At 41.5% G+C, this 21160-nt stretch overlaps 2 protein-coding genes across 6 annotated transcripts in view; one reads left to right on the top strand and one right to left on the bottom strand.

Annotated features, from left to right (window-relative positions):
• Nucleotides 1-21160, bottom strand: part of BCO1 (beta-carotene oxygenase 1) — a 64890-nt gene that overhangs the window by 27188 nt on the left and 16542 nt on the right. For 4 of the 5 annotated variants that reach the window (XM_027725186.2, XM_039380817.1, XM_039380819.1 and 1 more), the window contains exon 3: nt 5700-5819. The exons of the other annotated variant lie outside the window; for it this stretch is intronic. The gene's annotated coding sequence lies outside the window, so the exon portion shown is untranslated. The remainder of the gene's footprint in view (nt 1-5699; nt 5820-21160) is intronic. 5 annotated transcript variants of the gene reach the window in all.
• Nucleotides 1-21160, top strand: part of PKD1L2 (polycystin 1 like 2) — a 38090-nt gene that overhangs the window by 987 nt on the left and 15943 nt on the right. The window contains exons 2-22 of the mRNA XM_039380808.1: nt 116-280; nt 3365-3550; nt 4264-4374; nt 4797-4944; nt 6409-6638; nt 7293-7697; nt 8759-8931; nt 10699-10816; nt 11406-11613; nt 12173-12293; nt 12561-12702; nt 13199-13399; nt 13613-13758; nt 14228-14422; nt 15255-15380; nt 16747-16884; nt 17849-18027; nt 18847-18973; nt 19861-19995; nt 20420-20645; nt 20938-21131. Coding sequence (XP_039236742.1) covers nt 116-280; nt 3365-3550; nt 4264-4374; nt 4797-4944; nt 6409-6638; nt 7293-7697; nt 8759-8931; nt 10699-10816; nt 11406-11613; nt 12173-12293; nt 12561-12702; nt 13199-13399; nt 13613-13758; nt 14228-14422; nt 15255-15380; nt 16747-16884; nt 17849-18027; nt 18847-18973; nt 19861-19995; nt 20420-20645; nt 20938-21131 — 3674 coding nt within the window. The remainder of the gene's footprint in view (nt 1-115; nt 281-3364; nt 3551-4263; nt 4375-4796; nt 4945-6408; nt 6639-7292; nt 7698-8758; nt 8932-10698; nt 10817-11405; nt 11614-12172; nt 12294-12560; nt 12703-13198; nt 13400-13612; nt 13759-14227; nt 14423-15254; nt 15381-16746; nt 16885-17848; nt 18028-18846; nt 18974-19860; nt 19996-20419; nt 20646-20937; nt 21132-21160) is intronic.

The raw sequence follows: 21160 nt of genomic DNA, 5'->3' as shown, positions 1-21160 counted from the left end.
CCCAGACTAAACCACCTCTGCTTCAGTAGGAGCAGGGCTACAATCCTGCTCTGCAGGCTCTTAACTGAATTACTGTAGAAAATAAACATTCAGGACACACTTTCTTTGTTCACAGGGTCGATGATTTGGCTGGACACTTCAAATATAAGCTACACTAACTGGTACAAGGATCAGCCATCTTCCATCTCATCTACATGTGGGTACATCCTGAAGAATGCCAAGTATCAGTGGGGTGTGACTGAAAATTGCAGCCAGGAATTTGACTTCATTTGTGAGTTTGGTAAGATACACAAGAGCTGGAATAGCACAACTGGGCATAAATTGCCTTGTTGCTTTCAAAGTACCTGGGCAATAACTTCATCAATCTTATTAAATGCAAACAAGCAAAATATAACCCCAGCAGTTGCTCTTTTTCCAGTGTGCTGTTGTAAGACTTGATCCAAAGAAAGAAGAACCCAGAAATCATTGGGAGACGCAGGTGCTCAGCAACCCACTGTTGAGGTTCAGGGTGCCAGCAGAGGGCTCGTGAAGCAGAAATGGGTCTGAGAGTGAATCTCATGTGTAGCTGCCCATGACCATAGTGGACATCAGCTGGCTACTTCAAAGCATGGTTGCAAGAATAAACTCCCACATCCCCACAGCACCGGAGCGAGGTGGGACCTGTATGACTGCCCTGTAAAGACACTCTTGATCATAAATGTGTGCCAAAATAATTTCCATTTGTAACTGAAGCAAAAATACAGCCAGGCTTCCAGAGAAACCACTCCTGGCAGCCTGGAGTGAGCAAAAGTGAGAGCAGGTTTTTCCTGTTTCTTCCTAGACCCCTCCATCAGGTGAAGTTCAAGGGCATCCCCGGGTTAAGGAACCAGACAGGAACCTGTGCTTCCTGATGGCATTTTAGTGCTCAGGCAGAAAATCTACAGACACTGTGTCCCTTAGATTGTGACTTGGAACAAACAGTCCTGGAAAGGAATGCCTGCAATATCATCCCATTCAACATATAGATATGAGGGGAATTTGTGTTCCTCGCACTTTGCACATAAGTACTTTAAACTGTAACTAGAACCAAGGTCAGAAGCACTGGAAGGACAGTCTGGCTGTGGGCTCACTAATATAAAAAGACTTTGAATCAAGTGTGCAAGTACAGGTTTCCATAAGCCCTAGAAGTGCTGCTGCCCTGGTCCAGCACTCTTCTACTTCTGACATTAATACCAAGTTGTTCTGCAATAAGCAAAGCTAATAATGTTTTATTTCCTCTCCCGATTTTCTGTTCCACATCGCCTCCCTGCCCTCCTCCTCAACACTCCCAGTTCACTCCCAAATCCCCAGCATGTCCCACCTCTGCAAATACTTTTCATTCCCTCAGCTCCCTCCCCTGCAGCTCTGCAGCTGCCCCAGAGCTCCAGCTGTATGGGTTGGCCAGTGGAATCCCACATTGTGGAACAGATAAACAAGGTTATAATCCCTAGTCCTAATAGAGGTGATGATGTAGCTCTTTCTCTTCTCCCTAGCAATTGCTTTTCATGAAGTTTTAGGGTGTTTTGAGGTTTATATCAAATTTGGCTGAAGATGACTAACATTAAAAATGACTGGGGGAGAGGAAATTGGCAGACAGCACAATCCCTTAAGCTTATTTTCCTTGCAAAAACAGACTAAAATTATTTTTCCATTACAGCCACGGTAGACAACTGTCTGCTTGCAAGGAAACTATCATCTGTTACCATAGGATCTGACTTAGAGCCCATTAAATTCAAAGAGAGTTTGCATTATTGGGCAACAATATCCTACACTACATCCATCATTCCACTACCCAGGAAACCAGATTGTTGAGGCAATTATAGCCTTGTTTTCAGTATCTCCAGCCCACGTGCATTCACACATGAGTAAAAGAGTCCTCTTTTACCAGCTTTGCATGCAAGGAATTAGATCCAATATCCCAAAGAAATGGGAAATATTTTCATTAGCTTCTCTGGGTGATAAATGTTTGGAAATTCCCATAACTTGACAGTGCCTCAGTTTTTCTGTAAAATGGAGGTAGTGGTACTTCACAGCTTCACACATGGCTACTGTGAGCTTGGTGCTCACGAACACTGAAATGAATAGTGGCTCCATATAGTACCAATATTTGAATTTAATCTCTCTGATGCCTGGGAACTTGTCTACTTGATCATCTGAGCTAGGAATATGTGCACAATCAACTGACCAGACAGCGTTCTGTCTTCATCCTTTCTTTGCCCATCGACCTGAGCATTCTTTGTGTTTCTTATTATTTCAATTCTACCATTTGGTGCTCTGTGGGTTAGCAATTTATTGGAGTAAATATGTGTGTATTGAACCAGGGTCTGTACATAGGAATGCAAATCAGGTTTTGTGCACCTTTCAATGTAAAAGTTGCTGAGACAGCAAATACTGCAGGAAATCTTTACATAAAGTAAAGAACCAAAAAAATGCACGAGGTAATAGTCTGGACTAGAATTTACCAGCAAGTTATTTTTCAAGCTTATTTAGAGAGCTCTAATCTGTAAACTGATCATGTTGCTATAGTTACAGCCAGGCTTAGCCTTAGCCTTTAAATAACAATAGCACACAATTATTGCAGTGTGCACACACTGGCACAGTTAATAGAGGGACCTGAGGGGAATGATCCAAACAGCAACTGGAGGACAACTTATTTAAACCTGGGACAGCTGAAACAAAAACATTCTTTTACAACACTCCCATATGGGAGCAGTCTTTCACATCCTCCTCTTCAGGGTATTAAGTATCCTGATTACTACAGGATACTAAGAATTCTGACAGATAATTAACTGTCCTAGATTAATCAAAGAATGAGGTGTATGCATTTAGAGCTATGACCTTACTCATCTGAGCAGTCCTGCTGAATGAAGTCAGTCAAATATCACACAGGAACAAAGGTGTCTCTGTAGCAGAAATGGGATCATACTTAATATGCAAACTATTCTCCTCAGCAATTACCTGAAGATTATGCAAATCACACACCGCCACAAGGCTCTTTTGGAAGGAAAGAGTAACTTTAAACCTTCCAGTATTGCAAGTCAAAAAAATGCTAAGACTTTTCCTCCCAAAAAAGTTTACTTTTTAGATTAAAATATTTTTGTTTTTTGAAAATGTCCTCAATGTTTTGTTTAAGGCAGTTAAAACATAAATCTATTAATTTTGACTTTTAAAAAATAAAATTAGTTATTATTTGAGTGTTTGTGGGTTTTTTTTTTTCATTTTCTTAATTGTTTAGCTTAGAAGGGAGAAAAGGGAAGAAAGAGAAACAAAAAAAGAGGACATGCAGTACAACTGTAGCAGGATTTTTCAGAAATGCAAAAAGTTAGATTTTTTTTTTCCTTACTAGAATCTGGCCAGAGCATTGCTTGTGATAATTACAATGCCACTGTGCAGTGTGGATCTGGAGAAGTTATTCAAATTGGAGAGAGCTTCTATGGACGGAAGACCCCTCATTACTGTGTGTCTGAGACTCCACTCCAGGAGGATACAGATGAAGGCTGCAGCTGGATCAGTGTCAAAGATGAAGTAGCAGGTAATTTATGGCATTGCTTGTCAGAAACAGAGAGTATGTGCCAAAGTTCCTGGTCCCTGAAGTATTTTATCTTGTATTTCAGTGGAGTTTGTGAATGGGAAAGTGGATTATTCCTAAAATGAAGGGGATCACAGAGAACTGGCAGGGAGGAGGTTCCTACAGGAGGCTGGATGGAAAGGAGGGACTCTGGGAGGAACAAAGATTCAGAGAAGGGGAGGAGGAGCAAATGGAGAACAAGGGTGCACCTGGCTCCTCTCGCAGTGTGAAGAAAGTATGTGGGCACATTACTCCCTGACAAGCTCAATGGGAGATGCCAGGGTTGGCAGAGATGGGAGAGGACACATCCAGACAAACCCAACTCCAACCCAGGAGGGTTGACACCCTCAGGAACATGAGGGCAGGAGGGACCTGCTGCTCCCTTCCATGTGTGGAGCACCGACCCCGCTGGGGCCAAGGGCTCTGCTGCTTCCCAGACTAAACAGTGACTATGGCCCATCCCTGTGGGGATTCTTTGGGCTTTTTTACCTGCTCTAACTCACCTTTATTCCAGTAAAATAAAATGGTGCATTAAGCAACACACTGCAGCCAAAGTGATGTGGAAGTTTGTCTAGAACTCAGTGACATGGTACTGCTTCTCCTCTGCTTTTTGTTCCTCTGTTGTGACAGTCAAAGACAAAACCCACCAGTTGATATCAAGCTCTCCTTCTTTCCAGGCCAGTGTCACGGTCTCCAGGCCTGCCAGGTGACAGCAGATGGCACTTTCTTTGGAGATCCTTGTCCAGCTTGGGGAAGCTATTTGTCTATTCAATACCACTGCAAGGAAGGTAAGAGGGAGGGGGCTGGCAACACCAAAAGCCTGCCCTGCTCTGTGCTGGAACATTGTGACCATTGATATTTATCTTAAAAATCACTGCTCCATCCTCAGGGAAGAAACTGGAATAGCAGTGACCACTAAAAATAAGCATGAAAATGTAGATTCCCTGCCCTAACTGAGGGGTTTGGATAGAATACAAAGCTTGGAAATCCAGACACATAAAACACACTAGAATGAAATTATGTCCAACAGGAATCTTGACCAGTAGGTATGGAAAAGAATCAGCTCCCTGTCACACCACTAACACACACAAATCAGCAGCAGCATCAACTCTGTTTTGGAGCAGGCTGGCTCTCAATGCATGAAAATAAATTAAATTACATAAGAAATGCAGGCAAACACTGGCATGGAGTTCTTCATTCTGTTTTACAGGTCTGCAGCTGGTTGTGACAGATTCATGTTTTGTCTTTGAAAATATCACGGTCAGTCTGAACTGGCTGCTCTCACCATACTCTGGCAACCTGTCCTGTACCATCAGCACTGGAGATGGTCACACTATTGATCCTTACTACCCTCCAACGTAAGATATATCCTTCCTGTACCATCAGACAAACACTACATTTCAGTGCTTGCACTTTATTGAATGTTCCCAGTCTCGTAAATGATATGTTAAAAACTATGTAGATTAATAATAGGCCATAACTACAAGACACTTGGATCTGCAGAACCCTCTTTTGAAACTGCTACAAAATTTTATGTCAAGCTGCCAACCACAATATTTCTTCTGTTTATTATAACAAGTGTTTCCTAGTTCTAAGAGAATTTATTCCAGATCCTAAGGCTCAAAATTACTGAAAACATGTCAGTAATTGCCAAGGAACATGCAAACATTATTTTCTTAACTTTAAAGAGTATTTTTTGATAACATTTAAAATAGAACAAGGACATTCTGGACTTTTTTTTTTTTTTCAATTGCATAAAAATTCTATCTTTAAGAGATCAAACATTTTTTTGTTGGATTTAAAAATCAGATTCTGTCCAGGTGCTGGGAATGACAGAGAAGGGCTCTAGAAATTTATTTATCTACTGATGGAATCCTACTTGAGTAACTAGGAAAACAAAGAGTACAAGGATGAAAACCAAAAAGAATTAATTTACTAGAAACAGTAAACTTTCTTTCAGAGCTACAGACACAGGCCTGTAGCTGTAAAGAACCTGAAAAGAAAATATTTAATAGTGAGCCTTTATGTAAAATATATTTGCCAGCTGTAAGCAGAGGCTTGCTGCTTTTATGGGAAGCACTTCACCTACTAAATAGCTGACAGACATGCTCACCTGTGTTCTGTGTCCAGTCTGATACCCACTCTTACAGGAATTGCCTTTTTGGGTCTGATCTTGTCTTTGGCATGTTTTGGAAGTCCAGTTAGAGTGAAACCTGTTTCTTCATTCAAACACCTAATGAAAAATATGCATTATCAGGGGTGATATGTCCTGATCTTTGCATTTACTGGGTGATACCATGGTAAGAATCTCAGGAGTTCAGAGAGAAGAGTGTTGGGAATATTACTGCTTTGCCTTCCATGGTGTTTGTAATTCAGGAAGGGTATCCTTAGGCTCTTTGCACCATCTCCCTATGTGTGTTAGTGACCATAGCAACCCCCACAGCCATTCACCTCCCACTGCTATCCTGACTGGAGCTGCATCAGAGCCAGGAGTGAAGAGACATTTTTGTTGGCATGGGCAAGGCCAGAAGCAGCTGCACCTAAAACCTGCCATCTCCCTACTTGACAGCAAAATGTAGCAACCCTTACAGATGTGCTTTGGGAATGACCACCCTGACATACAGCCCTAATAACACCAGAGATGGAAGAAGGGGACAATCTTCAACCCCACAAATTCTATGCAAATAAACAAGGGATTACAGTGATTGCAGGATTGCTGAGCCAGGTCAGAAATTTGGGAATGTGACCAGTGGTACCATGTAGAGTGAAGGACTTCCCAGGACAGGCTGCCACAACAAGCAGCTGTTCTCTTTCTATTCCAGACTGGTCAGCAACATCACACACAGATACTCCTCTCCTGGAGAGTTCACTGTTTTTGTGGAATGCACCACCAGCGAATGGCACGTGATGGCACAGAGGCAGGTGACTGTCCAAGATAAGATGGATCAGCTGAGCATTACTGGGTGCTACAGCCAGTATGAAACTGGGAACAGCTCTCACTGCCGTGCACTGTATGGGGAGGTGTTGTGGATTCAGGTGGAACTCAATAGAGGTGAGGGTAATTTCTCTGCATAATTTCAAGGGCAGGATAAATATTATGCCACCCATGGGACAGAAGCAATATTTTCATTATGCAAAGCAATCCTTCTTTTTAGAGAATGCTTTCCCTCTCATTCCTGCAGCTGAATGCTCTCAGCTGCATTGCAGAGCTTCTTTCTCAGAGGTATTTCACCACCTAAAACATAAGTATGAATGATTTTTTCCTATTCACAAAGCTGACAGAGCATGAGCTCTGTCGGAGCACGAACTCTAACTTTAGTCACATAAATCCACAGAATGCCAGTCAGAATGTTCCTGTATTTGAAGTTAGAAATTCACAGAAATGCTTCTCTGATTGAGGGTAAGAGGATTCCATGCTGAGCTGGGCACATTTGCTGGTGTACATTTCTTTCTCACTTCACGTTTCTGGAAGCCACATTTATGCAGAAAAAATAAAATTCAGTAGTGTATGAATTCTCTTGGCTGCCCAAATAGTACCAGCAGGAAACACATGATAGATTTCCATAATGTCAGCTAAAGTGACTTTATGACTGCATTGCTGCAGTTCTTGTGACTCCTGCATAAATACTGGAGTGCTGCACAAAGCAGCTGGAATTGGTTGGCCTATTACACAAGCTGTGAGAAATTTCGGTGTGTGTTTTTGCAGGCAGTGGAGTGACCTACATTATGTTAGCAGATAACATAACACTGGCTGAATCCAGCATAAAGGAAGGAATTGCCCCTCATAACCTGACACTGGACAGTGCCTCTCAAGAGCTGCTAGGCCCAGGGATACATCAGCTGGAAATCCGAGCGTCCAGCAACACGACGGCGTCGGAGATCTCCGAGACTTTTGCTGTTCACTTAGTTGAGCCAATATCTGGCCTTCAGGCTGCATTGGCTTCCCACACTCTGCAGCTGGGGGAGAATTTGGAGGTGAATGTCTCTGTGTCTCGTGGTGCCCCAGCTGAGGTGACGTTTGAGGTGATGGGATCGAACGGAACTCACTCTCACACAGAGGATGGCCCTCGTGGGGAACCTCGGACGTACGTGGTTCCCCTGCACTCAGAAGGTACAGCACTGACACCTCCTGTGCTTCCCAAACACTCACAGCTGAGTGGAGCTCACAGAAAGGCTCACAGCATCCTGGGCTGGGGGACAAAAAAGTACAGCTGAATTTGGTGGCTTTTCTGACTGCTAAACTTGGTGTGCAGAGCAGTGCGAGCAGCACGGTCATGGTGACTTGTAAGGGAGCTGAAAGGCTTCACCTGAGCCTTGCAATGGCAAAGACACAGTAAAAAGACATAGGGTTTATTTTTTTATGACACAATCTGATTCAAGTACAAATGAGGACATTTTCCTGGATCACAAAGTGTTTTCCTCCTGTTTGTTCATATGTATAACATTTCAAGTTTAGACTCCTCTGCATTTTACACTGAAGTAATTAACAATCTGAGGAGTTCTCAGTAGAGATACAAAGAAAAGGGGAGCTTTTCTGTGTGCCCATTTCTAACATGTAGTTTTTGTTGGACTCAATTATGAACAAGCTTTTAAGTAATGTTTTCTTTCCATTACTAAGTAATCAAGGCCTTTAAAATGTGAAATTAAGGAGTTTGTACTTAGGAGTTAATTCAGTGGCAGAAGATAAAAAAATTCCATCCTCCAGTGAACTATTCCAATCCCGTGCCAAGGTTGGAACAGTAGAAGCTAATTATAATTTCATTTGATGTTTTAAAATTATTCAATATTAAAAGTTTTATTAGGTCTTCCTGTACCCATCTGAACATCCCATTCTTTGAGGCAGAAATTTTCAAACGAGACAGCTGCTCTCTCAAGATGCCTGAACTCATTTGGACTTCAATATTTTTACACCTCTAGTTTCCTGTGTGATAATACAAACAGCTGGCAAAGAACAGCATGGCAAGGGCTAGGACAAAGGCAGATGGCTTATCAGAAGTTGAGGTAAAGGAGAACATTCTTTGAAAAACCTTCCAGTAGAGGACACCTATCAGAAAACCCCCTGAAAACTCTTAACAGAAAAGAATAGGATTTTCTATCCAAATTGGATGTTATTCCCCAAACCTGATAGACTGGTCCCACTGCTACTCTTAACTGGCCATTTGTCTTCTCTAGGTATTTTCCTAGTGAAAGTGGTGGCCAAGAATGCCTTCTCAAACATGAGTCTGGATCTTGGATTCATCACTGTGTTGGCAAACACTTCCCATAAAAAAGGTAATGGCATTAATCTGACAGTGCTGGTTTTGACCACACTTTTTGCAGTCAGAGCCCTTAATGGAATATTTATGGTTTGCATCTAGTAATTGCTTTCCTTCCAGCAACAGTGCTGAAAACTTTTGTGGAGGCTTCTTCCTGATGAAGGCAGATTCCCTGACTTTGAAGTAGTCATAAATTAGCATCACCCTGTATATGCTACACATTGCTCATTTGCTCTTTGTCCTAGAAATAATTAGGGGAGTTTATGGCTCAGGACACAGCTTTGAAACCAGAAAATATTTGCATCACAGCAGTCTCATAATTGCTGTCAGTAAATGCTTCTAGATGGCTCATCCTCACATTTACAAAATCAGATTATACCAGGAACAAAGTAACCTTAGTTCTAATTGTATTGAAACTTCCCCAGTGCTTCCCCCCCATTTTTCTTTGTACAGCAATGAAACTCCATCACCTTCTGTGAATATATTTTGATTTACACCACTATGTTTGAAGAATCAGGATCATCTTCACAGTCTGTGATGAGCTTGTTGTTACAATTTTACCTATTTAACTTGACTGCTCTAGAGTCTGATTCTTACAGCCCTGTCTTTCACACTGTCAGTAGTCAAACCCTGTGGATTTAAGTCATCTTCACTGAGGATGTCTGAAAGCTTTACAGGTAGCACTAAAATATTCTGCTCTTTTTGGCATTAAACAGGTTCTGCTAAGGAAGAAGGCAGCTACAAAACAAATATCCAAAAGGCAACTGTAAGTATTATTCAAGGATCTTTCTTTAAAATGGAAATACATATAAATTTTTCTTGCCATTGAAAGTGCTGCATAAGACATTGGAGAGAAGTATTCATGTCTTAGTAGATTAGGGACTAGGTGTTCTGTGCCCCAAATGGTTTAACACAAAACCTACACCAAAAGTCTTGGAGGCAAATGTGTTTGCAGGCATTCAATCTACAAATCATAAAAAAATATTAGAGAAAACGAACTTTTCCCAGCAATTCAGTTTTGGAAGCTGAAATTTCTTTAGATTAATTTTTAATTAATCTACTTGGATATTGCAAACCTCTCCCTGAAGAGTGATCCTTCAAGCAGAATTTAATATATTTTTATATTGTTTCCAAGTGTTTTCCACTTCTGTATTGAAATGTATAAATTACTTAGCAACGAAAAAAAATCCAGTTTATGGCAAACTAAGAAGTTAAGGATACATCAATCGCTAGCAGCTGTCCAAATTGAAAGAATAAAAATGCCAGATTGAATATTTTATCATCTTAGAGGTCTAGTTTGTGACTGTAACTCTGGCAGACAGACATCTGCAACAGGAGATATGATGCTTCACAAGAAGGCATCGTGCTTTACAGATTGCCTGTAGGAATATATTGCATCAGAGGAATATAAATCTAATTCTAAACCAAGTTTATTACAGTTTGTTGCCCAGAAAGACAAAGTCAGCTACCTCCCTCTTCTCTTTATCTATAACTGTAATGTATCCAGTTCAGATAAAAGAGAGATGTACTAGAAGGTGCACTAGAAAACAAGTGGTTGTCCAAGGGTTAGAAGTCTTGCTCCAGATGTCAAGAATTAATAGGAATTAGTTTTCTGGGACCTGCATTCCCAAGCCACTTCTGCATTCAGGAGAATTTCAGCACACGATTTGTCTGTGCCATCGGCTTCTGTTCCCACAGCTTCTACTTCCACACTACCTCTGATCAGGGAAAGACCATTTAAACCACAGATCTTCATCCAGTCATTTGGGGTCTAAACTTTCCGATCTTTTTCATTATAAAGATTTGTGTGTGTTTATACACACTCCTGTCCTAACTGATACATTTATTATTATTTAGGATCACAAAAGAGAACCCAAAATCTATGTTAAACCAAGTCGCCACGTGGATCCTTTCACAACTGTTACACTTGGCTGGCCAGACAACAACAGGAATTCCAGTTTTCTCTGGTCCTGTGGTATGTGACTTTCCTGAACTTTTTTCACCAACTTCTATTTGATGAGTAACAAACTCACTGTCGTGTCAGATCAAGTGGTGAAAATCTGACTAAAAGATAGTTTGTTTTCTGGCTTTAAAGTTTGCCACTCACTGTACATGAAGAATGTCCTTGTACCTTACCCTGGTGTTAACACCAAACTAGTCATGGCATAATACTCAGCTTTGCCTTCTCCCAGAGGTTTCAATTTTTCAGGGTCTGCCTTTTCTAAGCTTTCACCCTCATAGTCAAGGATTAGACCCAAGTGACTTACATGGTTAGGCATTTGCAAGCTACATGTATCTCAATAAAACAGCAATTATTAGTATTAAACATGATGCAAAAACATTTCGGGCTGAAAATTGGATTAGGACATCTGTGTTCTGTCCCCATAATTATCCTTGACCTCATACATTACTTTGAAGAGGTCAACCTATACTCTGAACCCAGATTAACAACTCTATAAATTGGGTTCAGGAAACTTTTTTTGTTCTATCAAGCTCTTTAAAACCTATAGTAGGAAAGTCCTTTATAAGGTACTATTCTAATTATAAAGGAAATGTTTGTGCAGGAGCTTGCTGGCCTGCATGGAATGAATGTGTGCTGCAACAGATAATCCTAACCAACCAATCTGAGGTGCAAATCCCACCTTCCTGCCTTCCTCCTCCGAAATCAGCAGTGACTGTCAGGATTACAGTCCGAAACCACGGCAGTGAAGAGAGGCAGGACGAGCAGTGTCTCTATGTGACTGCAAAACAAGAACTGCAACTGGAAATCAGGTCTGTTTTTAAACCCCAGTATTCACTGGTTAATGTTATTACTGCAAGGCCACGTTTACCAATAATAGTGATAATAAAGTGATAATGTACTTTTAGAGTCATAGAATCACAGAATGATTTGGGTTGGAAGGGACTTTAAAGATCATCTTGTTCCACCTCTCTGGCATGGGCAGGGACACCTTCCACTAGACCAGGTTGCTCAGAGCTCCATCCAACCTGGCCTTGAGCACATCCATGGATGGGCCAGCCACAGCTTCTCTGGGCAACCTGTGCCAGGGCCTCACTGTCCTTAGAGTAAAGAAAACTTATTGTTGTAAATCCATTTACAGCTGTAAAAATGCTGTCTTGCTGTTTTCCAGTCCACATTTCTGAACATAATCCTTTTATTAAGTGAGTAATATTCTTCCCAAAACACTTTGACCCCCCTACATCCTTTCAATTTGGAGATTTCCATATGCAAACCTCATTGAAACAATGGGCATAATTGCCATATGTCTGAAATTTCTACTAGACATCTCATACAGTTACTACTTGTAAATCCCCTCTTACTTCCTTACAGGTGTGAGGCAAACTGCAAACCAGTGAATATTAGCAATGAAATTGTTTTGAGTGTCTCTGGACAGAAGGACTCCCAGGCCATACATTATAACTGGTATTTGGATAACACATCCCAAATCAAGGTGAGAGCACCAGATTTGTCAGGAATACTGCACACACAAAGATAAATGTCCACCCTGAGGGAAAGCCACAGAGGGACACTTTGTCAAGTGGACACTTTGAAAGTACGAGTGAAGATTGAGACAAGAGGGTGCCTGGTTTGGGAAGGGTTATAATGAAGGGCACCAAACTGCCACCCTGCTCCTGATAAATCACAACAGAAAGCAGAGCAAAGAGCCTTTTTGCTGTCCAGAAAACTGCCATGTTTTCTTTTCTGTCTGATTTTTCAGTCTACAACCCTCCCTCTGGCCTGTGGCCTGACTGGTTTCCGGCAGAACTCTTTGAATTTGCTTCAAAGCAACACATCCGTGTTGAGAATGAACAGCTCCTTCTTGCAGACACAGGGAGAAGCTTTTCAGATTAAAGTAACAGGTAGGGACAAGCAGGGTTTTAGGGCTTTTCAGACTCCTTTGAGATAATCTCTGCTGTCATGACATCACACTGACGTTACACACACATAGTCTCGCTGACAAACATGAAGGAAAATTAGTCCACAGGTTGAGAGCTGTTACTTTGTATGTGGGTTCTTTAGAATAATGCAGAGATGAGTTTTTTCTGGGCTGTTGCACAGCAGGACAGAATCAGTTATCTTACTCCAAGCTGTCAGTAACTTTAAGGCTCATCCAAAATGAAGCTATATTAACCTTGATCAAATAACACAGCTTTGCTTTATAATGCAAGCATTACCATATTTTTAATAGTTCTTTTCCTCTTATGGTTTGTTCAGTAGCAGGATTTCATTTCTAATTAGGCCCGGCCTGATGTTTGTGGTTCCTGGAGGAGCAGCAGCGTTGCTAAGTAGGCACAGTGAGTGCCCGGTGCTGCTGGGGCACGATCATTGCTGACGTTCTGCTCCCTCCGCTCCCAGCAGTGACTCAGCGCCGCTACGGGGAGGGGATGTACCTTGTCAGCACCGTGCCCCCGCCCGGCATCCCCGCCTGTGCCGTGTCTCCCGAGCAGGGATCCGTGCTCACCACCTTCAGAGTCTCCTGCAGCGCTCCCGGCTCGGTGGGTTCATCCCAACCCAGTCCCAACAGGCAGCTCACGTACTGCTTCTACCTGAAACCAAGTAAGTCCCCAGGTGAACTGTTTGGCTCCTGCACAGTTCCAGCAAGCACTGCTGCTTCACCGGCAAAAGCAAAGGTGTCACCTGCCCTCTCTGTGGGGAGACTGATCCCGACTCAGCCAGGCCTGCCCAGAGCAAGCCCGGAGTCCCCTGTTTGCAGAGAGCAGGAGGTGTCTGGCTGCTGTCTGGTAGGTCACCCCCTCTTTCCTCTTTCAGATTCTCTCCTGGACTGCAGCCCGGATCCTGAACTCTTCCCAGCCTATCTTCCACTTGGAGAAGAGGAAAATAATTTTATTGTACATGTGACAATCACTGTTAGCAACAGCTTTGGTGATACAGTTCAAACAAATGCTTCAGTGAAGGTACACAGTGGAATTACTTTTTTCAAGAACTCGCAAGATGATACCTAACCCATGATTCACTTTTGGAGCTTGTTCCTATTTTTGACATATCACTTCCTTCTGAATGTGCCATAATCACCATTTTCTTATCTAACAAAGACTATTCTCTGTGTGCTCAAGGCAGTCAGAAGTATCTTCCACTGTCCTTTTTCTAGGACAGAAGTTTAAAAGATGATCTGTTTGGACATTGGGGAGCATAAGATGTATTTAGTGAGTCTATTCTGTAGGCCCCAAAAAACTCCTGCTTCTTCCCCAGTGCCCCAGTAAGAAAATCCTTATCAGGCCATTAAAAATAAAACATTTAAAACTGGGAACATGAGGTTTTATGTCCCACTGTAGCTAGGCTGTCATCAAGATGATCGTGGAAGCTGTTCAAAGGTAATTATAACAGAGTTGGCAATGTTGAGAGCATATCTGATTTCTTCATCAGGTCAGACCTGCAGATGGGATGGATGGGAACCTGACCCTGCAGGGCATGGTATCTGAGAAGGCAAACACCATCCTAAAAGATGGGAACAACAGCATGAGCCTTTTCCAGCTGTACAAATCAGTGACATCTGTCCTTAACCAGCAGACCCAAGAGGAAAGCTTTAACATGTCTTTGCAGACAAATACACGAAAAGAGGTCAGCCAGACACTTGTTTTCTTGCAGTACAATGTCATATAATGGACTCTTCGTATTCTTTGACAACTCTTAAGTTATAAAAAGCTCACATATCACCACCTGAAATCAATGGAGGTTTCAAGTTTCTAGCATCTGTCTCAGTGTTTGGCGCAGCTTTCAGCTAGTTTCACTATTTGCCTACATAAATAATTTGTCTTACCACCCACCAGTAAAACAATTAATTCTCGTTATTGCATTAATTTAAAGTAGTTAACTTAACCCCAATTTTCCACAAACAATTTCAATATCATTAAAATGGCCTCTCCTGTGGGATAAATACCCTATCCAATTTTCCCCAAAAGTACTAGATGGCAGGTAATTTTCTCTTGGCCATTTCAGCTACCAGTTGACACTTCAGTTGTAAACTGATATTTGTACAGTGCTTCGAGTGCCTCAGATGAAAAGATCGAGAGAAACACAACATATCCTTCAATTATGATTCATTATTTGAATAACATCAATCACACATAGCTCTGCTTTCTCTGCAAGTGGCATTTACACAGTCATTCACATACATTAGTACAAATTCTCACAAGTAACTCTCCGTGCTCTTAATGGATGTGAAGCTTATGAATTCTCTGTGCTGGGAGGTAACATAAAATTCATGATTATACAATTACTGAGGCAAGTGGCATCTTGTCACTAGGCCTAATATCAGTTCAAATGATCCTTGTTGTAGAGTCTTACTCTACTTCATAATTTACAGCAAGCCTGGCTGTCAATATACAGCACTACTTGCACAGTCCTAATTAGTATCTTGTTCCTTTGCCTAATTATCCCTTTTCATCCCAAGCTCCGAGGGCTGATGCTGACAACTCTCTCTGCTGTTAATGTAACATCAATGCAGGCTGCTCTTAAGATGTCAGAGGTGTTGAAAGAAATCACTTCCAAGAGTGAAGAGCTGTCTGTCTCAGCACAGGTAAGACACAATTCATCTTCCATCTCCTCACACTAACAGTGGAGACTCTACTGCATCCCACTGACCTTGGAAGAGATTCGGTGCCTTACAGTTGTCTGCTCTTACCCATATTTTCAACTCTACCAGCATGTCTATTTTGACCAGGAGGGAATATATTTTGCTATTTAGAGTAAGAAAATTCCACTCTCAGATGTTGTCTCAGCAACCTCTGCAATCCAGGCTATGACCATTACATTTCTCATATATTTTTTAGATAGAAACCTTAATTTATAGTCAGAAACATGTTGCTTTATCTTGTAAAGCACTTTTAGAACCCTGAAGAAAAACTGTCCAGGAGGGGTTTTTCTAGAATTTCCCACATTCATTTGTCCCTGATCCAGGCACTGCCCAAAATGCACACAGGCAAGCTGTCAGTGAGGCAGAAACAGGGCAGCACCCAGAGCAACTGGGCACAAATGTGCAGATGGGTCTCACAAAAGTATCTCTTGAATCTTATCTGGCACCATGACATTATTAGCAGATGATGCTATTTAAGCTTAAGGTGTGAGCACATGGGAGGAGAGAACAAACTGTCACTGGGGAAGTTTCCCAAACATGCAGGCAATAAAAAGAGCTATTCTGATTTCTGATCTATTGTAGGGTTGGAGCCAGGCAACGGCTTGGGAGCATTTCAGCAGTATGTGGTTGACTTTGGCAAGACAAGAGCATAGCTCAGGTTCAGCCCTCACCCTGCAGTGAGGCTGCTTGGAGTTTGCAGGCTGTGGGAATGGATGTGTCCAAGCTTGCAATGAACTTGCCTGGCTCCCTCCCCATCCTGGGCTAAAAGCTGGCCAGTGCTTTCACAGTCACAAAGCAACCACTGGCTGCATTCAGGCACAAAATAAAAATTGTACAACTCATCCTGCTTTGGCACTTGGCACAAAGCCAAGGGTATCACTTGCTGGCAACTCAATAGGGTTTGTGGGAACTAAGATTGAAACATGGATGTGCTTGGCAATATACTGGTATTTTTTAGACAGACCACCCAAAAGTATAACCTAATTTACTACATTACTGTACATCCTAGCAGTATCTTTCCCCAGTGTTTGACAGACAAGCTTCCTTCAGATTTTTTTTACAGATGAAATCTGTAGAAACAGGTTGCATTTCTCAGGTCTGTATTTCATTTTAGTATAGCATCTAGTATATCATCTTTATTAGCATCAGAGGTATTATGCCAGCACAAATAATTATAGTAAAAACAGCCTTAGCCAGTAATAGTGCCATGAGATTACTGCTGTTGCAATATTCAGTAAATGACAGAAGTGTCTTCCCTGTCAGTTGTGGTACCAGCACATCTAAACTGCTCCCTGTGTTTTTCATGCAGGTGGAAGCCAGCAACACTCTGAAAGATGTCAGTGCTTCCTTGCTCACTGTAAACCCAGAGGACAGCAGAGATGATCAGAACTTAAAGGAAGCAGCCAACCATCTATTTAATGCAGTCAGCAACGTCCTTAAAGCTTCTGTAGAAATCAGAGCTGCAAACTCTTCAGTGCCAGAGGCAGAACAGGTAATTTTGGTTTGGCCCGGTTTGTACTGGACTGTGTGTGAACATGTTTGCTTTTGAGAGGAGCTCTGCTGCCTCTTGTGTTTTTAAATTGGCACTGGGAAGGGTTCATTGAGACACCACGATGGACTTGAATATGAGAAAAAACATTTCCCCACTTAGACCTGTTACACTGAACGTTTGCTAACGAAGGGGATAGAAGCCTCTAAAGATTTGTTAATTTAAAGCTGGACAGGACAGGGCACTGGAGCATCAGTGTATGACCTCTAATGGATGAGAAGCATGTGAAGATTTTTTTTCAGCTTTGGTTCTATCCCCTCCCTTTGCCCCTTAACTCAAGGAAGCCACAGGTATTCAGTATTCGTGATTGCCACCACTGGAATCAACTCTGGGTCCTGCTTTCACTTTTCCAGAAAGCCCACTCTGATGCAACATGTTTATTTTGTCCTACCTATCTAGATGTGAATTGATCTGAGTGCTCCCTGGGCTGAACATACTGTAATTTCATCACTGCAAGGGAATAGGGCATGAAATAAATCTAACCTAGAGAAAAGGTTATGAACTGGTCAAGCTCCCCCAAGATAACACACTACTAACACACAATTGATATGTAATTAGGTCTTGCTTTTCCAAGTACCCAGACACTAAAGAGTGCAGCTAAAGAGCATTAATGCACAGAAGTGCACGAATATATTGATTGATGTCATGTTTGCAGTGCTTCAAACATCAATGTGTAGAAGTTATAAATAATAAAACATAAAAGTAAAATCTGTAAGACATTTATTTGCTGTCTGCAGTGTTTCAACTGAGAAACTGAATTGCTGATAGAATAACTTTTTCTGAGATTAAGAAGCACATCACCAAGTTTGTCAGCTTTGGAAGACACTGAAATTTAAAGGAAGCAAAGACAAATGATGTGCAGCTTGATGATTCCAAGTACCTTTGTTGCAAGTTTCCTCCTCTAATCCTTTCCCAGATTTCGGTGTCACACCAGCTCCTGAGTACAGTGGAAAATCTCCAGAGTGCCCTCCTGTTTGGGAAAGCCCCGGATGATGAACCTACAGTGCTCACCACTCCTTCTGCCACAATGTACACGCACAGGTAACAGCTGTTAATCAAATTTGTTAATCAAATTTGCTCCAAATATTAATTCCATTGTGCTTAAATGGAACCACCCAACTAAATATTGTAGCACAATGACAACTTCAACAGTGCAATGAGGCTTCATTACTACCTGATAGTGAGAACAGCTTGGGTTCCAGTAACATCACCTTAGAATTTCTCATGCCATGTCTTCTTTAACCAGCAGAGAATTTACTACTATTTCCTGGGAGAGGCAGTAGTCACCTACCTTTGAAATGATGTAGAAAACTCATGTCATGCCAGTTAAGGGTTTCTTTTCTTTTCCAAGTTGCCAATAATGACATGTTATATAGAACTGTAACCAGCTTGGCAGAAGCAAATGTAATCCTGAGGAGCCTGACAAGCATTCTCCATTCCTGATAATCACCCCTAAATTGTTCCCCAAGAGCTTGGTTTTCATCCCCCTCACACTGTGCATTCAAACCAAGAGCACGTTCACACAGAAACCACGTATGTCTTTCACAGAAGCACACCTTGGGCACAACTTCCTCTCCAGATATGCCAATTCCACCCCTTTTTTGATGATTCCATGGCAGTGTTACGTGCAGTACTACGTCAGGGACAGATTATTGTACAAAGTATTTACTGGCAGAGTTAGAAATAGTTTTGCAACTACAATATACTTGTGAAAAGAGAAAGCTTTTTCTCTAGTTATGAAGACCATGTTATTAATGTTTGGTCTTTTTTTGGTGTGGTTTTTTTTTCCCCCTTTATTTTCTATTTCTTTTCTTATTTCTGTTTTATTCTGCTTTGTTGTGTCCAACCCTAACTGGACAGATTACAAACAGAAAACATGGATGGCACATCCATTAACATCTCCAATTCCAGCTCTGCCAGCTTTACTCTCCCACCTGCTTCCTCTCTCAGTGTTTCAGGACTTGATGATGAAACAGTGGATATAAGGGCAAGTAAACAGCTTTTATCTGACTCAGTCTGATATTCAACTTACACTCCTGATATAATGGTTTTAGAATCTTTTCTCCTTTTACAATGAACACACGAGCACACAAGTCATCCCTCCTGTCATGACAATAATTTGAAATATTTTTGGTCGAAGAAGTCTTCATTTATCTTAATTGCATGAGGTTGTTTCAGCAAGCTAAGGAGGACTGAAAGCTGAACTTCCCCATCCCATCATCCCCTCACATACACTTACACAGCCAGAGAAGGCAATGGAATGAATCAATACCTATAAATCTATTTGCTGTTTGTTTACACCTTATGCTCTGAGGAGGATGCAACAGCTCAGAGGCCGTGTCACATTCCAACTAAACTGCAGCAGCCCTCCTTCATCCCAGCTAGAAATACATGAGGCACTCAGATCCTGCAGGAGACAAATGTCCTGTAATAACACATTTCCTAATCTGAATTAGGACATGGTGTTTTTTTTCCTCAGAGCAATAGATAGTATGTAATTGTCATATTTTTATAATAAATTTTCTAAGGGCCTCTCTGCTTGATTTGGCCCTTTCCGGAGAGCCCCATAATACCTGCAATAATTTTTTTTTCATTGCATCTTTTCCAACTCTGCTAAAAAAGGGTTACAGAGTATGGAAAAAGTAAAGATTGTTGTACACGTCACTTTTCAGAATCAAAATAATTTTGAAGGTTTGTCTTGACTATCTTAGGGATAAGGTAGATTCTTATTTAGATCTGAGTGCAGACAAATCTTGAAAGTTCAGTTCTGTTTGGGTCTGAGCTCAACCTTTCACTCTTCAGAAATTTAGCGTAGGAATATAATGAAATATTGACAATATCTCAGTTGTCTGATTGTTAATGTTTTGCTGACAGATGGTGAGCTTTGCTGTGAACCCCTTTTTCTCCAGTGACACCAGTTTTGACATCAGTGGAACAGTGGGGGGTCTAAGTCTTACTGGTCTGGACGGCTTGATCATACCAGTCAGCAACCTCAAAGAGAACATTGAAGTAAATCCACTCTTTTCTATCCCTCTCCCTCTTTTCCCATTTTTTCCTTTCTCCATTAATGAACTGTCATTTGTGTTATCACCTTCTGTAAGGTGAAAACAAATGCTGCAGTGTAGATTACATTAGATAATGGGATGATGTTGTCTGCATTTGTGATGAGGGGATTTGTGTGATGTGATGAATGAAATAACAAATATTTCTGTCTTTTCTTAAAAAGGAGGTATCTTATCCTTCATTTAAATGGATGTAAGAATGAATGTTTTCAGAGGTTAGCTGACATTAGCAAGAAGATTACTTTGAAGCTGATATTTTTGCTGGCCCTGCTTTCCTGATGTTATGAACAAAGATAATCTAGCACGTGGCTGCATGCTAGGAGCAAAGTGCTTTGCTGTATTTAAACCTCTGTCTTTCTGTTTAAAAACAGATCATGTTACCAAGGCTTTCATCAACTCAGGAAGATAAGATTCTGTTGAATCTGGGCAATTATAGCACTTTCCAAGTCAATGTTACCTCAGAAAACACATCTATAGTGATCTACCTGGAATCTGAACACAACATTCCACTAATACTCCACTTGGGGTACGGTTATCACCCAAATGAGACTAATTATGATATGAGAAAACATCTGTTCTCTAAGAAAGCTGCTGGAGGTAAGATAATGTTTAGTGACCCATGAACTTGCAGAGTGAGCCTTGCCCATGAGTTCAGATGTCCAGCTGGAAAGAAACCTCTCACAGGAGTTTCAGTCTGTCGTGCTTCAGGGTTCCAGTCTCTAGTGTGCAGTGTTCACCAACAGGAGAAAGGAGTGGGCTGCTTTGAACAACGAGTTGCTAAGAATTATTTCATATCTGTTTCTTTGGTTTATTTATTACATGCAATACAGCTGCATACTTCTGAATTAGCATTTCTCCATGCATTGAAACGAAAATGTTTGTCTTCAAGGTGAGACAAACACCTGGGTTCTTAGCCCGGAAGAACTCATTTTTGGAGAAGGAACCTACTATTTCATGGTTTTGCAAGATATGGGAATGGATTCCAAAGTCTATGCTGGGCTAACCATAGGTGTCACTTGCTTTGCATCCCGCTGTGTATTTTGGGATGAGCGCCAGGGGAGCTGGAACAGCTATGGATGTCATGTAAGTCGAGCAAAACAAAGCAGTGTTTC

This window comes from Pipra filicauda, unplaced genomic scaffold (genome assembly GCF_003945595.2).
Source record: "Pipra filicauda isolate LSUMZ 115617 unplaced genomic scaffold, ASM394559v2 scaffold203_size1373443_pilon, whole genome shotgun sequence".
Taxonomy (NCBI): Eukaryota; Metazoa; Chordata; class Aves; order Passeriformes; family Pipridae; genus Pipra; species Pipra filicauda.
This window is presented reverse-complemented; position numbering and strand designations above follow the sequence as displayed.